Source organism: Cervus canadensis, chromosome 2 (genome assembly GCF_019320065.1).
Source record: "Cervus canadensis isolate Bull #8, Minnesota chromosome 2, ASM1932006v1, whole genome shotgun sequence".
Taxonomy (NCBI): Eukaryota; Metazoa; Chordata; class Mammalia; order Artiodactyla; family Cervidae; genus Cervus; species Cervus canadensis.
In genome coordinates this window covers 104,552,331-104,569,408 of record NC_057387.1, presented here as the reverse complement: position 1 = coordinate 104,569,408, position 17,078 = coordinate 104,552,331, and the positions used below count along the sequence as shown (strand labels likewise).

Below are 17,078 nucleotides of genomic sequence, written 5' to 3'. Positions count from 1 at the left end.
GGCCTATACACACATGAGGGCTCATTCACAAATACCCACCAGAAATCTGCACATTCAAACTCACTCATATGTAAACACACATCTTTTGCATATCTATCTTCACTCATGCACATAGATACACACCATGGGGTACCCATCCATGCATGCACATACAAATTTACTTCCTTCTACATATATACTATGGGCTTCCCCGGTAACTCAGGTGGTAAAGAATCCACCTGCCAATACAGAAGACATAGGTTCGATCCCTGGGTCAGGAAGATCCCTGGGAGAAGGAAATGGCAACCCACTCTAGTATTCTTGCCTGGGAAATCCCATGGACACAGGAGCCTGGTATGCTACAGTCCACAGGGTCACAAAAAAGTAGGACAGGACTTAGCAACTAAACAATAACAACAACATACATACTATACATACACATATGTACATACTCACACATAGGCTTGTGTGTCCACACAGCACACATACTGATGCACAGGTGCAGATTCACACATGGCCTGTGCACATCTGCCTATAGTGTTAGCACTGACATACTCACTTATGCTTCCCTGCACTTGTACCAGCAAATGATCTGTACTTGCTTGTGCATAACCACACACATGTCTGCAAATATATACATAAACCCTTGCACCCCTGTACAGAGACACCCTTAGTCTTGGTCCTGGGGCCTGGATGGTACTGCCCTCTGTTGGAGATAGCGGATAAGCTCCTTCCGATTGTCTAAAATGGTGTCAAAGCTCTCCTGCAGACGGGCCTGCTGGTCAACCAACTGGTGCTGCAGGCCCCGGATCCACTGGAGCAGGGCCAGGCGACGGTACATCACCAAGTGCACGTGGTGCTTCTCCTTCTCCTGCTCTTTGTAGCGCTCTTGAGCCTGCAGCTGCTGCACGGCCTGGGCCACTGAGGGCGGAAGGTGGTCTGGAGGGCCAGGAGGGGTCCCACAGGCAGACTCAGGGCTGCAGCTGGGGCTGTCAACGCTCAGGGAGCTGCTGGCATAGCCGTTGTCCTCCAGCGGGGAGCAGGCTGTGCTGACACCAGCCGTCTTCTCAGGCCCGGCTCCAGGAATCTCTGCCCCCTCTGGCGGGCTGCGGACCTCCCCCTCAGGGAGTCCAGGAGCCTGGAAGTCCTGGTTGTCAGAGGGCAAGTCGGAGGAGCTCCTCATTAGTACGGGCTCCACTTGGCCTGGCATCCCGTGCCAATTCTCATTGGCATCCTTGGCACTCGTCATGAAGTTGGAGTTGCTGTCTGGTTGGAGTTCGGGTGGGCATACTCCAGGAGGTGGGCCCCCCAGGAACTGACCCCCCTCAGCTGCCCCTGGCTGGATGGCGAACATCTGGTCTGTGGAGGGGAAGCAAAAGAATGAGTCGGAGCAGGTGAAGGTGGGGTGCCTGAAGTCGAGACCCGAGCAACAGACACAAGGCTGCTCCTTTGCCTTGACTCTGTTAACGCCTCCCTGGGGTTGTCTTCCCTCCCTGACCGCCGATTCTCAGTCTCCTCACAGGCTCTCCCTCAGCCCTGAGGCAAGCCATCCTCTCCTCATAGACACTTCTCCCCAGACGACCTCATCTTCTGCCGGAGGTTCAAGAACTACTGTGTGCTGGTGACTCTCGGATCTGTCAGAGAGTCAGAGCCAACTGCTACTGAATTCTGCAACCAACCATGGGCTCCTCAGATTCTACACAGCCCGCCCTGCTCTCCCTATTCAGTGTCCTCAGCAAAGCAGGCCCACTCTCCAGCCAGTCACGCCGACCGGAAACTGCGGGCACATACGCATGCATGCGCATGTACATACATCTCCCCTTTCTCTTGGTTTGGGCCATTTCTAACCTGGATTACTGACTGCTACGACTTTTTCACTGACCTCTCTGCCTCTAGTTAAAAATGTAAATTTGTCATGGCTCCCGCCCTAACCTCCTGCTGAACCTCTTCCTGGCCTAAGAGGCTGTGTTTCTTCTGGCCCCTGCTCACTGCCTCAGACCTGCCTCTTACCACTCAGCCCCTCCCACCATCCCAAACTGCTCAGAGATCTCAGAACACACCATTACTCTCCTCCCACAATCCCCTTGGCCCAATATATCCTTCCTCTCCCCTTCCATCCCAGCTCTTTGCCTCTCCATTGGCATATTCCTTTCTGTATACTAAGTGAAGTGAAAGCCGCTCAGTCATGTCCGACACTTCGAGACCCCATGGACTATAAAGTCCATGGAATTCTCCAAGCCAGAATACTGGAGTGGGCAGAATTTACCTTCTCCAGGGGATCTTCCCAACCCAAGGATCGAACCCAGGTCTCCTGCACTGTAGGCGGATTCTTTCCCAGCTGAGCCACAAGGGAAGTCTTTGTATGCTAAGACTCAGCTCTAATATCCCCACCTCCCTGAAGCCATCCTGGCGTTCTCCCCATGGCCCCTATGTACAAACACACACAGTTAACAGTGCCTTCCTCTGGACCCTCACTGCTTGGATACATGCTGTCTTATGCCTGTTTGTTTCCTGTCCCCAGCACGTAGCTGATGGTCAGTAAATGTCTATTCAACTTGTTTTTATTTCCTCTATCTTGTAATAGCAGCCTACTGGCCCCCCTACTGGACATAGAATTCCTCTCTGTAACCTCCACCATGTTCAGGAGCCAGCACAGAACCTGTGCATCCTTGCCAAGTGAGTGAGCAGGGCAGTTGGATCTGGGCTGCCGACTGCTCAGGGCTGGAAGAGCTGAGTTGGGTTCCTTCCCCTGCCCAGTGAGGAAGCCCTTCTCCCACTGACAAGCCTCTCTTCTGACCTCACCCCTTCCTTCCATGTTTATTACTATCCTGAGTCCTTGCCTCTATCTAGCTCCATCCTGAGGCCCTGGAGAGAGGACACACCACATTATTCTTTCCTTCCAATAACCGACTTCTCCCCAAATCTGGATTTAAATTGACAAGAAGTTTCTACTGACCATAAATTACTAGGATTAGAAAAACGGAATCAGTAAGAGGAAGGTGGAGTGTCAGTGAATGTGGCAGGGACCCTCCCACATCCAGGACAGTACTGGGAAGAAGTCCTGGGGGCCACAGTGTAGGGACAGTCCCTTGGTAACCTACAGACTCCATCCCGCTAAGCAAGGTGCCTGGAGATCGTCCCCGCCCAAATGTTTTCTTTTTTTCTAAATTTGGGCGGGGCCGTGAAGCAAGCTGCAAACAGGCGGCAGTGATGGAAAGATCAAGGGGGCCTCAGGGAAGGTAAAATGGGAACCGAGACCTCCTGGCATCAGGCTTCTTTCCAAGCTAATCCGCAGTTTGTCGGGGGTTGGTGGGGTGGGGCGGGGATGGTGGAGGTGGGGAGTGGGTGGGGGGGTGGTAAGGATGAGCGGAGGCGGCTTCCCTTCCTGCCTAGACTTACGGGAGAGGGAGACCGTCCCCAGGAGACAGAGGATCCAGACCATCATTCCCTAATCCCACCCCCACCCGAGCCCCGCCAGCAAAAGGCAGCTGGACAGAGGCAAGGACCCCCGCCCCTTGCGGCTGGGGTCCAAACCCTCCCGCTCCGGCCCCGACTCACGGCCTGGAGGCGCCGCCCCGCCCGGCTGGCTCCGGTGGCGAGGTCCCCGCGGCGGGAACTGCTCCCTCCGGGCTGGGGAGGTGGTCCCTCGGCCTGGGCGTCCCCGCGGGTCGGGGCGTGGAGTGCGGGTTCCCGGGCGCTGCGCCCAGCCCAGGCCCGGACTGCGGAGTCGGGCGGCGTCAGCACGGCGGGGCGGGGCGGCCTGGCCCACGTGGGCCGGTTCGGTTTTCTGCGGAGCCGCTCGCGGGTCCGAGCGCCGGAACCTCCTCCCCCGCCTCCGGCAGCCTGGACCCAACCTTGCAGGTCCTATTTAATTTCTTAACTGCATTCACTGGTTCTCACCGATCGGTTTGCCTCACAGTGACACTTTCAGAATGAAAATCTGATCGTGACACCACCACCCTCCAGCCTGAAAGCCATCAGGGGCTTCCGCATTGCCGCTTAAATCCTTAAGGCAGCTGCCGCGGGGCTCAGCATCCTGCTCTCTCGCTCCAGCTTCAGCCTTTGCTCTTGGGCTCTGCAACTGAGAAGCCTCGCGCTCCTTTCTGCCTGTTCCCTGTTCTCCTTTCAGACTGTTCCCTCTGCCTAAAATTCTCTCTCCTCTCATATCTCAGATCCCTTCTCAGGTAAACCTTCTCTGACCTCCTAGGCCGGATAGTTCCCTTATTATATTATCCCAAGGCTTTTTTTTTTTCTTTCACAATTTGAAGTTATATGTTCGTTTTGTGCTTATTTCATTAAAGTCACTTAATGAACAGAGTAATTGCTGACTCTAATGATAAAACCTCCCTTAGGGAGAGGCAGCCCCAGAAAGACGTCTGTGACAAATTTAGCCTTTAGGGCGAGTGAGCTTCCAGGAGGTCCCTTCCATACCCACAGCTTTACTGAGTAAACCCAGCAATTTGCTATACCTTTCTCATGCTCCTCCCTCCATGCCACCAATTAAATATACACCAATCATAATACGTTTAAAAATACCCTGGGAAGGCAGAGGAACCAGAAATCAAATAGCCAGCATTCACTGGATCATAGAGAAAGCAAAGGAATTTCAGAAAAACATCTACCTGTTTCATTGACTATGTTAAAGCCTTTGAGTGTGGGGATTATAACAAACTGTGGAAAGCTCTTAAAGAGATGGGAACACCAGACCATCTTAGCTGTCTCCCGAGAAACCTGTGTGTGGGCCAAGAAGCGGCAGTTAGAACCTTGTATGGAACAACTGATTGGCTCAAGATGGAGCAAGAAGTAGTAGTACAGCAAGGCTGTCTGCCGTCACTCTGTTTAATTTATACGCTGAGCACATCATGAGAAATGCGGGGCTGGATAAGTTACAAGCTGAAATCAAGATAGGCAGGAGAAACATCAACAACCTTAGATATACGGATGATACCACTCTAATGGCAAAAAGCGAGGAGGAACTGAGGAGCCTCTGGATGAAGGGAAAGGAGGAGAGTGAAAGAACCGGCTTAAAACTAAATATTAAAAAACTAAGATCATGGCATCCAGCCCCATTACTTCATGACAGATAGAAAGGGAAAAGGTGGAAGTAGTGACAGATTTCCTCTTCTTGGGCTCTAAAGTCACTGCGGATGGTGACTGCAGCCATGAAATCAGAAGACAATTGCTTCTTAGCAGGAAAGCTATGACAAACCTAGACAGTGTGTTGAAAAGCAGAGACATTACTCTGCCCACAAAGGTTCAAATAGTCAAGGCTGTGGTCTTCCCAGTGGTCTTGTATGGTTCTGAGAGCTGGACCATAAAGAAGGCAGAGCTCCAAAGAATTGATGCCTTCGAACTGTGGTGCTGGAAAAAACTCTTGAAAGTCCCTGTAGAGCAAGGAGATCAAACCAGTCAATCTTAAGGGCAATCAACCCTGAATACTCATTGGAAGGACAGATGCTGAAGCTCAAGCTCCAGTATTTTGGTCATCTGATGTGAACAGCTGACACATTGGAAAAGTCCCTGATACTGGGAAAGATTGAGGGCAGAAGGGGAAGAGGGTGTCAGAGGATGAGATGGCTGGATGGCATCACCGATGAATTGGGATAAACTTGGGCAAATTTCAGGAGATGGTGAGGGACAGGGAGGCCTGGCATGCTGCAGTCCATGGGGTCAAAAAAAGTCAGACACAACTGGGTGACCGAACAACAACCAGTGGTTCGGATCTGTGCTTTCACTGCCAAGGGTTCCGATTCCATCCCTGGGTGGAGAACTAAAATCCCACAAGCTGTGCCTGGAGGCCAAAAAAGTACCCTTGTCTTTCCCTCTTCCCTTTCTTTTGCTTTTTTTTCTTTAGGAGGAAGAATTTGCTTCCTAATCTCCATGATAAGCCATCCTCTTCCATTTCCAACTTAATTCCAATTTACCATTCTGCAACCTAGAGAGTTCTCTGGCGGCTCAGATGGTAAAGAGTCTGCCTGTTATACAGGAGACCTGGGTTGAGTCCCTGGGTCAGGAAGATCCTCTGGAGAAGAAAATAGCAACCCACTCCAGTATTCTGCCTGGAGAATTCCACAGACAGAGGCGCCTGGCAGGCTATATAGTCCACAGGGTGGCAAAGAGTCAGACACATTGAGTGACTAGCACAACCTAGAGAGTAAATGGCAAATTAAATCACACCAACAAATCCTATATACAAAATAAGGGAAATAGAAAAGAAAAAAATATAATTATGAAAATTCTTATTTTAAGAGGGAAGAGGAAATAAAAAGGACAAGGCAGAAGTAACTCAAGCTTTGGACACCCCTCCAGCTAAAAATATACATGCAGAGACCTCAGTTCCATTTCCACATCGGGTACTGAGGCCTAACTAGCCCCCTTTTTCCCTTATCTACTGCAAGTTCCCCTTACCTTCAACTGGAGTTTTCTTCCTTCTGATGTGACCCAAATCCTCACTTGTAAAGTGTCTGAGCTTTGGTGGTCTGCAGTGATGCAGGTCTTCCGTGTCATACAGTCACAGCCTTGTCTAATTATTTGTTTGGTGATTCCTGAAAAGTTCCTCCTGCCTCTCCTTTGGGCCTGGTCTCTCCCAGCTCTAACTGGGTGGATCTCATGGAAGTTTGAGGCGCCTAGGATTACGACTCCCACTCTGGGTGAGTCGGAGGCCTTCTCTGGGACTTTCTGAAATAAAATTAAAGGAAGGCAAAGCAAGGAAGATGTGAGCCTAGGGCCACAGCAGTCACCTTCCTTGCCAAATAGAAGTCAGCCTATTTGTAGGAGAAAGTAGTCTGCACCCAGACACAGAAGGACAGAAGTCCTGGTAATAGTCCTGCCCTTGTTTCCTGAGGCCTTATTTTTCCAAGCCTGACTCGAAGGGAGTTTCTCTGACTGGCAGTTGAAAGAATCTTGATTAATACAAGAGTACAGAGTGGTCCCCTGGGTCCCACTCAGGTACCTCTCAGCCCTCATTAAGTAGTAGCAACTCTATTTCCCCTTAATAGTCATTATCAATCCAGCCTACAGTGTGACCTCCTTTTTCCTATTCCTCTAGTATTATGAGGAGCCCAAAATGTAGTGGAATCATCTTTGCATTCCCTGGTTAGAAACATTCCTCCCTAGATGCTAAAACCTCCCGAACTGCAGAATGTAGAATGTCAGAAACAGGAGACAGACTCTGAGAAAGTCATTAGGTACAATCCTGTAACATGCCACACCTACCTCTACCTCTTCCTATGTATTCTGGCTACAAAAAAATAAAAAATAATTATATACCGATTGTTTATTTAAAGCCTATATTTTACTCGGTGTGCAATAACCTGACACGGCTGAGTCATCAGTTGGTCACTCCATTGTTCTATAAAGCTGGTTATTTCTAAATAACAATACCTGACAAGTGAATTCCAAGGGCATCTCTTTCCTTAGCCAAGGATCAAGTTGGGTGGGATACTCTGACACTGTGTGATTAACAAAGTAAGTGCTTGTCTGACAGTGGTCCTGGCAACTCCAGGATTTTCAGGCAGCTGGAAGCCTAGACGACAAAAACCCCTCTGGGAGGGAAGGGGAGTCCATGACTACAGAAAAGCAGACACGTAGATGTCTGTTATGGGCTTCCCTGGTGGATTAGCAGTAAAGAATCCGCCTGAAATGCAGGAGATGTGGGTTCAATCCCTGGGTGGGGAAGATGCCCTGGAGAAGGAAATGGCAACCCACTCCAGTATACTTGCCTGGGAAATCCCATGGACAGAGGAGCCTGATGGGCTACAGTCCATGAGGCTGCCGAGAGTCGGACATGACTGAGCGTCTAAACTACCACCACCAGCTGTCTGTTCTGCAGTCACCAGAGGCTTCCTTAGTCAGGCTGCCAGGGGATCAGTCTCCCCAGGTGAACGGGTGTCTGTGGCTGTGTCCACCCAGCCACAGAGGTGGCAGGGACTTAACTGGCAGGGACACAGAGATCACCCGAGAAGGACAGTACCAGCCAGAACAGGGCCCTGTAGCAGGCCAGCCCATCATGAAGATCCAGCAGTGGCAGTGAACTGATCTCTTGGTAAGCAGACAGATGCCAGAGCTAAGATTGGCTAGCAAGGAGTAACCAGATCCAGGCCCTAGGGGCCGGGGATGTCAGACAAGGAGACAAGGGAACATGAGAGAAATTTCTACTTCAGGTAATAGAATCGACATGAGTTCCTCAATAGGTGGATAATTTCTCAGTGACAGTACTCCTGGAAGAAAGAGATGGGTAGGATCAACGTGTTTCGGTCTCAAGCACCTTGCCCCTTCCCATCCATTCATTCACATTCAGCACCCAGTTACCTGCTTTGTGCCAGGGAATGAATCAGCGCAGAATCAGGATTGGTGGTGGCCTCCGACAGCTCTGTGTTTAGAAAGGGAAATAGTCAGAGAAGAGTGGGCTATACAATGGGACAGATCCTGCAACAGAGCTGGAAGGCAAAATTAATGAGCCCAAAAGAGGGTGAGGAAAGGCTTCACAGGGGTAATATTTGAAGGCCTTGAAGGATGAATAGAAGCTCACCAAGAGCAAGCAAGCGAAGGCAGAGGAAACCGTATGCAGAGTGTGTGTTCAGATAACACAGAGGAGGTCAGTGTGGCTGGAGCTTGAGGGGTAAATGGAGATGGCAGAAGAGGCTGAAGGATAAATCTGGCCCAGTTGTGAAAGGCCTTGACCACCATTCCAGGGACCTTGGGCTTCATATTGTGGATGGCAGGAAGGTGGATGAGGAAGCTCCCAAAGATTCCACATCAAAACTAAGCACTGGCATCTAATCTTGGGGAACAAGCTATTGCGCTGGCCACAGAGTCCGTTCAGGGTTTTCCATTACACTGTGTGGAAAAGCCTGAGTGAACTTTTTGGCCAACCCAATACACTGCGACCTGTTTTCTTCTTTTTCCTGAGCTCCTATTCTCTGTTAACTTCCCACATGACTCTGGGAACTTGGGCAAATCAAAGCCTTTTAACCTTTTGAGGTTAAATAAAGATAAGATGCCTTGAACATTGTTAAATAACATTAAGATTATGAACATTGTTACTTGGTCTCCTAAGGCCAGGCACAGCCCTGCAGGACCTTTGAAGTACCAAAGAGCCCTTAAGGCAGGAAGAAAAACTGTTCCTCAGACTTAGCTCATCTCAGGAAAGGAAGGCCTAGGAAGCTGGTGACCTAGTTGTTCTATTCATTTATTTCTCCACCACCTCTTAAAGGCATAGTGCCATTCTAGTCTAGCCAAAAACTACTTTGTGATCACCTTAGGTAAGACATGTCCAGGGACTCCCCTGGTGCCTCAGTTGGTAAAGAAGACACAGGAGACATGAGTTTGATCCTGGGTTGGGAAGATCCCCTGAAGGAGGAAATGGCAACCCACTCCAGTATTGTTGCTTGGAGAATCCCATGGACAGAGGAGGTCCGTAGGTCCACGGGGTCTCAAAGAGCCAGACACGACTGCACAACTAAGCATACAGCATAAGACAAGTCCAGCCTCCAGCCCCACATGGCTGTTTTCGCAGATGTAAAATGAGGAGGTAGTACATCAAATATGAAGTTTTGAGGCTTTTTTTTTTTTAAGTCTTAGAATCATCCTTTTCCAACAAAATCTTTGTCATATACCCAGTTCGAGATCTCTCCTACCCTGAACGCTCCCCCCTGCACAGCTCCTGGGAGGCCTCCCAGGAAGCTTTTAAAGCTCGGTGGTGGTGGTGGTGTTCAGTCGCCCAGTTGTATCCGACCCTTTACAACCCCATGGACTGCAGCACACCAGGCTTCCCTATCCCCTAGTGTCTCCCAGAATTTGCCCAAGTTCATGTTCATTGCATTGGTAATGCCATCCAGCTATCTCATCCTCTGAAGCCCTCTTCTTCTGCCCTCGATTGATCTTTCCCAGCGAGTCGTCTGTTCACCTTAGATGACCAAAATACTGGAGCTTCAGCTTCAGCATCAGTCCTTCCAGTGAATATTCAGAGTTGATCTCAGTGGGGCAGTTCCAAATCCAGTGCTCCACAGGAACCTAGCAGATGGATTTGTCGACCACCCCCACCACCCACATCCTCTCTTCTGACCCTGAAGGGAAAAAGGAGAAACTTAGGGGTGTTTTGGAGGTGCTGGAAGCAGGAAAGGTAGTACAGATGCTTTCTCCGCTATCCACCCAAGTGGTAAGTGGCCTCTCTTCCACCAGGAGCCCAGAGAGGCCAAACCCAAGGTCCCAGAGCACACAGCAGAGAGAGTGAGGGAGAGAAGCTGATCTGAAGGGGGAATGAGAGAAGGGAGTGTCTGTTCCACCTCCTTCCTAGCAGCTGCCTCCATAATCCCCAGCCCTTGCCCCCACCCCAGCCTCTGGCTGCCCACCTCTCCTCCACCCACCCATTCATCAGTAGGAGGGCACAGTATCAGCACAGCCTTTCAGGGCCTGACAGGTCCTTTCTGGGTGTCCCCCACATGTAACCACTTAACCTCCAGCACAAAGGGCCAGGCTGAATGGGCCTGGAGCCGGTGGCTCGTGCAAAGGGGGAGGCCTCAATAGGATTTGGGGAGCTGGGTGTATAAAGCGCTCTGCTCCAGCAGTCCTCAATAGAGAGGCTGGAGTCCGGGCATGTGCCGAGGGGAGGAGCCCGGCAGCTGCATCCCACCCCTGAACAATGATTTATTCATTCTCCTGGCACACACAGAGAAAACAGGCTGGGGAAAACGTGGCCCCACAAATCGCCCTTGGCCTCAGCTGACTCCCTCTGCAGCCAGGCAATCACTCTGCCCCCTCCCACTTGTAGTCTAAAGTCTGGAAGTAGCCTGAAGGGGCCGGTAGCAGCCTGAAGGTCAGGCTGACGTGTTTTTGGAATAGCTTCCACTCAATCTCACTCTCTGATGGCTTCCTTGTCAGCTTTTCCTCATACCCATTTCACAGCCAGAAAAATCTCTTGCAAGAAAAAAAAAAAAAACATAGCTTGGCCTGTCTCAGAACTGCCCCAGGGGAAGGGCTGAGAAAGAAGCAGGAAGTTGGGGAGCTCAGCCTGGAAAATAACTGCCCAATTATGGGAAGGCAATAAAAGCTTGCTGATATATAATGGCACCCGCTAGCCACATCTGGCTCCAATTCCTGAAAGAACCTTTGGAAGAACTTTGGGGAATAGGGAACTGAATGAAGGCAGGTAAGCAAAGATGCTAAAACTAGCGGATTAAAAAAAAAATGTCAAGTGGGTGGTTTCAAGAAGCTAAATTGTGACAAGAATAAATTTGCTTTTGCCCTCTCACCTCCATAGCTCATGTCACCAGAGCCAGGTCACACAGAAAAATCATCATAATAAATAACAGAAAAAAAAATCAATAATGCTAGCAGAACAGGGAGAACCAGATTGAAGTGACCATCTTCAGACTGGCCCCTGGGCCCCCTGGCCCCAAGCTCATAATTACTTTGTCACACAGAAAACAAATCTATTGTGGATGGTGAGTGTGGAGAGGTGGGAGATCCTCGACAAGGAGGATGCCAGCCGCGGGGGAAGGGGTCCACACTGTGAAGACAAATTTGCCTTGGCGCTGGGGTGGGAGGGGCTCGTGCTGAGACTGACAAGTAAGGCTTAGACAGTTTCCCAAAGTTGTCTTCCCTTAGGCGGGTGGGCGTATGGAGGGAGGTCATCCTGCCTTATACTGAATGGGGCGGGGAGGGGGTGTAGTTGGAGGGGGGTGGGGGGAAGACCCCCAAGCCCAGGTCCCTGAGCCTCAGGACAGGTTGCTATGCTGATGTTGCCCTCTGGTGGACATATTCATAAAAAGGCTGCAGGGACACCTCCAACGCTGGGAACGGATGCTGGAAACTGCAAAGGAGTCTCTGTCCCTTCTTGTCCTAAAGCCTTGGCCACAGGACTAGCACAGTCATAGGCTGGATTCCTCAGGAGACAGACTCAGACAGTTTAGGATGCAGATAGTTACTAAGAAGTGCCCTTGGGATCAACGTCTGTGGAAGGGAGGGGCCAGCAGCTGAGCTACCACACAGGTCCATGATGGAGGCTCAGTCAACCCCTCAGGGAGCTCTGAAGCAAGAATGGGCCCTTTAGAATTGTCCTGAAATGAGCCAACACGGCCAGGGCTTTACACTTCTGTCATCGCAGGATGTGGGCTGTGCAGGGAAGGGATGTGGGTGTTGGGTGAGGTGTCCTCTGAAACTGAGGCATTCTCCTGACTAAAGGCTGTCTGCAGCCAGGCCAGCAAGGCCTTCACTAAAGGGATTGGGATGGTACATCACGGGGTCTACCCCACACACTACAGAAACTCAATAAACACGTGTTGAATGAATGGCAGGGTTAGGTCATGCCTCAGGCTCCAGGCTCCACAGGACAGCCCCCAAGCCTGTTATTCAAGCTCTTACATACCGACCTTTGGAAATGGTCAAGGGAGCCTTAATGCCCTGCTTCATGGGTTCATTCATTCAACAAGCATTCATTGAGGTTTCCTAGGGGCCGGGCTTGGAGGCAGACGCTTTACAAATTTCTCAAATTTTAATCCTCACAACTGCGGAGTTAGTATTAACTCAGATTATACAGATCAAGTTATTAAGTGGCTTTCACAGTCCAGTGACGCTTTGAAAAATGACCCCCACAATGGGACAAGTGCTCTTGCTGTTGCCAAAGATTCTTCAGGCCAGAAAGGATCTTGGCTCTGTTGTGTGTGTGCATGTGTGCATGCAGAGAGAGGACTCTGTGCTTTCAGACAGAACATTTCCTCTGCTGCAGCCTAGAGTTATGCCTCCAGAGCCTCCTACTTCAGCTCCCTCCTGATAATGCTGCCCTATACTGCTGCTTGTTACAGAAAAAAGCTTCAAAAATTCCTAGTTGTATCTACAGAACTAGTTCCCTCCCTGGACATTTAATGGACAGACAAGCCTCAACTCCCAATGTCCTTTATTATTTTTTTAAATATTTATTTATTTGGCTGCGTTGGGTCTTAGTTGTGGCATGCAGGGTCTTCTTTGCATCATGCAGGATCTTTCACTGCAGCACATGGACTCTCTAGTTTTGGCACATGGCCTCAGCTGCTCCACAGAGTGTGAGATCTTAGTTCCCTGATCAGGGATGAAACCCACATCCCCTGCATTGCAAGGCGGATTCTTTTTTTTTTTTTTTTTTTAAATATTTATTTATTTGGCTGCACTGGGTCTTAGTTGTGGCACACTTTTAGTTTGGACAGGTGGGATCTAGTTCCCTGACCAGGAATCGAACCCAGGCCCCCTGAATTGGGAGCACTGAGTCTTAACCGCTGGACCACCAGGGAAGTCCCACCTCCAATGTTCTTTGGCCATATCATCATCAGAAAGTTATGAAAGGGTAAGTTCTTCCCCTAATGTCTAATTTCCATCCCTGCTATGATCGTTTTGGGATGCTAACACTGAAAGGACAAGAGATAGACCAGATTTCTGCTCCAGAAACTTCTCTGTACCTGAAACTCTGGCTAACCCAGTGTATCTGTGGGAGGAGGCGAGGGCAGGAGAGCTAGAGAAAGCTGTCAGCCGCTGTTCTGCTACAGCCCTGACATGTTCTCATCCTTGGCCAATTAAACCTTTCCACACTCCCAGCCACCAACGTCAAGATTTCAGTTTTCTCATTTAGTTTGTAATCATAAAGAACTTGAAGAAAAAAGAGGGAGGAGGAGAGCTTGGATGTGATGGAGCAATTTCTGGGTCTGACTGCAGAAACATAAAGTGCTCTCAATACTTCTCACCCCCTCCCAAACACACACACACACACTCGTACGCCTTTCCTCCTGGGCCCCCAGAACCTAATTTTTCATGTTTGGAAAACCCAGATGATTTTTGCCTGGGTCCATCTGGTTTCCCAAATAACCTGTCTTTTTGATAAATAACATAAGTTAAATTAGACAAGACAAAGAGAAGGGTGGGCAGTCAGTTTTTTTCCTTCCTTCAGCCTCTGAGAAAAAAAGAGATGAGGACTGAAAAAGCTACAGGACTCTCCCAGTCCTGCTGCAGCACCTTCCACCCCTCGGACGGGGCCCAGTGACTCTCCAGCCAGGAGCTGGGAGCTGCCTCCTCACCCCCACCGCTACCCCACCAGCCATCAAGAATACCAGATCGTGGTTCCTTCTAAAGCGAAGGGAAGGAACCCCAGTGTCCAGCCCCACAGCTTCCTCCAATCACCCTTAGGCTGAAGCTACTTCAAACCCCCTTTTCCCATTATGTATCCCACCCCAGGGAAGAACTGGATCAATAAACTGAAAATGAAAAAGCTTTCAGGTGAGAGAAGAGCGGAGAGAATGAGGGGATGGGAAGGACGTGGGTAGTACAGACCAAGATGATACATCCACAAGGGTCAGAGATCTGGCATCTGGGCCTCAAAAGGTAGACCCTGAGGTGACACCGGCGGTACACAGAGCTGCCGCTGTTTCCCCAGCTCACTGAGACTCCAGGCCCACAAGCAGACCTCCCGCCTGACCCTCTCAGGGGGCCCAGCGCAGAGCGAGGCACCGCTGGGCCTGGGCCAGGCCTGTGGGCTGGCAGCTACGGAGCTTCGGCAGGACCTGGCTTCTCCTTCCCACTCAGCTAGACCGTGATGAGCCCCACCCTCCCTTGGCAGTGGGTCAGTCAGCACGGGCACAGCCTCTTAAACCTGCTCACTCACCTCATATTAATCGTACGCATGATCCTAACCATAACCCTGGGAGCTAAACCAAGCCAATTCACTTTAGCTTCATTTTCCAGCTGAGGAAAATTTCAGAATGACTTATTCCAGGGTCATGCCGTGTAAGCTGCAGAGGAAGGGCTTAAGATCTCACACACACACACACACACACACACACACACACAAAAGATCTCACACAGCAACCACCTCTATCTAGTCCATCCCCCATTAGAAAGCATCCTTGTGAACCATTCAGCTCCTGGCTCTTCACCATGAGCTCTTCCAGCCTTCAGATCATTGATTGCTCAATACAATTTTGTTAATAATGCTATGTGCTAGGCATGGTGCTACCCGAAACATACATTTTTAAGAACAAAATAGATATGTTCTCTGTTTTCATAGAATTTAGTCTAATGGGGAAAGCTGACCTAAACATGCATTAAAGTGGTAAACTGTGATAAAAGACCCAAAAGAAAAAAAAAAGAAAACAGGAAACAGAGGCAACCTAATTAAGAAAGAGGTGGTAATGGAAGCATCTCTGAAGAAGTTAGATTTAAGCTAACAGTAGACAAAGAAGGAGGGTGGAAACAAGGACCTATTGTACAGCACATGGACTTCTGCTCAATGTTATGTGGCAGCCTGGATGGGAAGGGAGTTTGGGGGAGAATGGATACATGTATATGTTTGGCTGAGGCCCTTTGCATGCGTGCATCTCAGTCACTTCAGTCATGTCCAGCTCTTTGTGACCCCATGGGCTGTAGCCACCAGGTTTCTCTGTCCACAGGGACTCTCCAGGCAAGAATACTGGAGTGGGTTGCCATGTCCTTCTTCCCGACCCAGGGATCGAACCAGTGTCTCTTATGTCTCCTGCATTGGCAGGCGGGTTCTTTACCACTAGTGCCACCTGAGTCCGTTTGCTGTTCACCCGAAATCACCACAACATTGTTCATTGGCTATGCCCCCATGCAAGATAAAAAGTTAAAAAAAAAAAAAAAAAGACAGTGGAGAGATCATTCCAGGAAAAGGGAAGGATACTTAGGAAGCCCCTGAAGCTGAGTATAATGTGACTGGAGGGTGGAAGGCACAGTTATGTCATGGAGGGTCTTGTAGGCCATGGGGAGCTTGAACTTAATTCTGAATGCATTGGAAGACACAGAAAGGTTTTGAGTGAGGGACTGGCATCCTCTAATTTAATTATATAAATGTTACCCTTTGGCCACTGTGCAGATTGGATGGAAAGGAGGCAAAAATATGAGTGGGGAGATCAGGAGGATGCTGCCAACAGCTGGTAAGAAATTATGAAATCTTGGATCAGGGCATTGGCTATAGAGGTGATTCAAGATGTAGTGTGAAAGTAGAAATAACAGGACTTATAGGTAGTTTGATTATGGGAGTAAGGAAGGAGGGATCGAGAATGTCCTTCAGGTTTCCAGCCTGAGTGACTGGGTATGTGGAGGTCTCCTTTACTGAGATGGAAAACACAAGAGGAAGAACAGGTTTTTAGAGAAGGAAGATCACATTTTTAAAGATGTTAAGTTTGAGATGCTTATGAGACCACAGGCCTTTGAGGAGTGGCCCACAAAACATGATGCACTTGTGCTATTGACAAATCTATATGCTTGAAGAGTAGCGCCGGACATAATACATCCACATACGTCTTCCAACATGCCTCACAGCAACTCTGAGACAGGCAGGAATGACTATTTTCATTTGACAGACATAAATGGTGGCTCTGAAAGGGGTAGTCTTTCTCATTCAACATTTATTAGGCAATACCATGTTCCAGGCCCCATGCCAGGCAGTGAGCAGGACACAAAGGTAGTCCATCTCAGGAATGCTATAATCAGAGTATCACAATAAAGTGAAAGTCGCTCAGTCGTGTCCAACTCTTTGCGACACCATGGACTATACTGTCCATGGAATTCTCCAGGCCAGAATACTGGAGTGGGTAACCGTTCCTTTCTCCTGGGGATCTTCCCAACTCAGGGATTGAACCCAGGTCTGCTGCATTGTAGGTGGATTTACCAGCTGAGCCATCAAGATCACAATATTCCTCTCTCCCCAATATTCCTCCCCCAAATACTTTCCCCTGTTTTTCAGTGTACAAACCTCAGGAGAGGAAGCCCCAAAAGTTATTAGACAGACCTGTGGGAGATAAAACCCCGAGACACCCACTCTGAGCCATTTGGGAGTCTCAAAGCAGGGTGAAGTTTGTAGAGAGGCAGCTGAGAATTTGCACAAGAAATTCTGAGCACCTTATCTCCACTGCACTCGGGTGAGTATAACCTGATGCTTTATGGAAGAGACTCAAGTATGGTTTGTGCGGCTGTGGACTGAATTAATATTAGAAACCTGTTTAAATCAAGTACCATGTGTTCCTACCCCAGTGTACGGAACACGAAGTAAGACACTGAGGACCCCGATCTCCCAGACTCACAGGCTCCCATCTCTCCAGTATGTGATTCCCAAGCTA

General features: G+C 49.5%; 1 protein-coding gene across 1 annotated transcript; it reads right to left on the bottom strand.

The window, feature by feature from the left end:
- Window positions 1–312: 312 nt before the first annotated feature.
- C2H1orf216 (chromosome 2 C1orf216 homolog) lies at window positions 313–3,957 on the bottom strand. Its single transcript, XM_043461933.1, has 2 exons — window positions 3,538–3,957; window positions 313–1,338 (listed from the first exon to the last, which is right to left on the bottom strand). Exon 2 carries the CDS (start codon window positions 1,331–1,333, stop codon window positions 650–652), a length of 684 nt encoding a protein of 227 aa, XP_043317868.1. The 5' UTR covers window positions 1,334–1,338; window positions 3,538–3,957; the 3' UTR covers window positions 313–649.
- Between the last annotated feature and the right edge of the window lie 13,121 nt (window positions 3,958–17,078).